Source organism: Volvox carteri (genome assembly GCF_000143455.1).
Source record: "Volvox carteri f. nagariensis unplaced genomic scaffold VOLCAscaffold_122, whole genome shotgun sequence".
Taxonomy (NCBI): Eukaryota; Viridiplantae; Chlorophyta; class Chlorophyceae; order Chlamydomonadales; family Volvocaceae; genus Volvox; species Volvox carteri.
This window is the reverse complement of record NW_003307665.1, coordinates 133,003-135,286: the sequence shown is the minus strand read 5'-3', so window position 1 is coordinate 135,286 and position 2,284 is coordinate 133,003. Positions and strand designations below refer to the sequence as shown.

The following is a 2,284-nucleotide window of genomic DNA, read 5'->3' as shown; positions in this document are numbered from 1 at the left end:
TGGTGGCAATGGTGATGGCAGGGATGGCGACGGTGGCAATTGTGATGGCAGGGATGGCGATGGGGGCAATGGCAGCAGTGGGGATGGTGACGTCAGGGATGGTGATGGTTGCAATGGTGCCGGTGGGGATGGCAACGGTGGCAGTGGTGACGGTGGTGACGATGATGGTGGCAGGGGTGACGATGGCAGGTGGTGGCGATGGCGGGGATGGTGATGGCGGCAATGGCGGCAAGGGAAGGAGTTTTGTTTGGGCACACTGCAATGATGGGAGCGAATGGGAAACAAGAACAGGCCTGGGCTAGGAGGGTTGTCAGTGTCAATGAGATGTTTGCAGCCCTTGGCAGGTCATGCAGTGGTGTCATCTGTGTGAGTGTCCGGACTGGTGCGTCAGCATTGTTTTTTATCATGTGATGCTCAGGTGATAGCGTTTTGGGTTTCCCGTGCCGGCTTCAGACTGCAACTTCCCATGTATGCTGGCATGCTGCTGGGCATGGAAGTCGATAGAGAGGTGTCAGAGAGAGGTTTCACTTGGAATTCCTTTCAAGGCACATACTAAGTGCTGCTGGCAGGTTCACAGGTGACAGCCTTGGAGCATTTGTCTTACTCGATGCCATAATCAATCCATGAAAATTTAGATTAGCTTTAGTTTCATTCTGGACTCTTTCATAGCTGGGCCCTTGACGGACTGCATGCTACAATCCAGGTACGGCATGCAGTGGACCGGTGACACTCAAGAAATCCTGCATACACTTCCTTAATCTTACAGGGAGTCTCCACATGGACGTTTGTTAGCGACCCTTTTAAAAATTCTCACCCTGGACGTCAGGTTTGCACGTTCTGTTTCGCAATAAGACATATTCTATATAAATAAATGATAGAAATGCAAAAGGTTTGACGGAAGGCGGAGGGATGGCGAAGAACGGGGGGCCCACGTTGAGACAACGCCCTTGTTAAACGTCCAATAAGTCCGCAAAATTTATAGGCTGCCCCGGACCAGCTTTAAGGATTGTTAAATTTGTTAACTTTGAGCGCGGAAAATCTCGTGACTTCTTTTTAAATTTTAATATCACACGGTCTTTCCTTTGCTTTCCGTCTACTACCTTGACTGCTCGCCGACTTTCGCCGTTGCCGTTGACCAAGAATGTCACAGAACCAGTCGCCCTCGCCTGTACCGTCTCCGAACTATCCTACTTCATTACACAATGCCTTAATGGCAACCATTCAGCAGCCAATGCTGAGTCCGCTGCCCAGACTGTTTAGCATTGCCGACGTCCATGCTGCTATGAGAATGGGCAACAGCCCAGCGACAATTTGCAGGACAACTGCCGTCCTCATTTCTCTTTAATGTTCAAAAAAAGTTTGCTCAAGCAGGAGCGAAATGGCGCTAATAGACGGTAAAAATATGGTTTCGGGGCTGCTAGTGGAGACAGTACTTTGTTAGGCATTGTTAGCGCGCCAATAACTTTAGTGGAGATAGTTAACAAACGTCCACGTGGAGACTCCCGGTTAGATGCCATAGTTCTTCCATTTTGTTGTAAGTACAGATTTACAACGATTACTACTGCGCTTGACATTGAGCATCTAACAGCGACTCACTGCCAACACAAAGCGTTGACTACAGATGTTTATGCCATTAGACCTCATTTAAGTGAGCGAGGACAAGAGCTTGCCACAAGGCTGAAGTTTGAGAAGAGGCTTCTTCTCTGTGAGGGCGCCCTTAGGTCCAGTCTGCTGGGCTCTCTTACTGACGATGGTGACAATGAAATCTTCCAATGTGACTGGGAGGCACAGGAGCAGACCAATATTTTCAAGCTGCTCGGGCTGGGTGAGTCACGGGACTGTGTTGACCAGGTCCACATTGCCGGCGGCCACATCATGACTCTGTACTTGTCATCACAGAACTTTGTTACCTGCTTCTATCTGTTATTCTGACATGTATGCTAGCTATTTACCGCCGTCAAGGGTTGCAGTCCGATGCTGCTGCATGATAACTAATGTAATGTTTTATTGTTCTTTGCCCCTCTATTTGTTTTCAATGCAGATTTTTTAGCTCTTGAGTGTCGAGGAGGCAGAGCAGTGTCTTGAAGCTGTTTCAAGCAGCAGCCGGACCCCATGACCAATGGATGTCGAGCGCTGGACCAGATCACCTAGCAGCAAATCAGAAAGTGAGTTCCTGTCAAAGTTTGTGTTGGTTTCATGTCAGGGTTACAAATAGGCTGGTTGGGTGCTCACCAAGAATTGCATGGTTTTGCGACATCGTGTTAAGTGTGTGCTTCAGTATAGC

The 2,284-nt window shown here is 48.7% G+C and overlaps 1 protein-coding gene across 1 annotated transcript in view; it reads right to left on the bottom strand.

Annotated features, from left to right (window-relative positions):
* VOLCADRAFT_108482 (uncharacterized protein) overlaps positions 1 to 856 on the bottom strand; it is a gene marked incomplete at its 5' end in the record, with an annotated part of 2,403 nt that extends 1,547 nt beyond the window's left edge. The window contains one exon of the mRNA XM_002959071.1: positions 815 to 856. Within this exon, the coding sequence (XP_002959117.1) occupies positions 815 to 856 (42 nt within the window). The remainder of the gene's footprint in view (positions 1 to 814) is intronic.
* Positions 857 to 2,284: the final 1,428 nt, after the last annotated feature.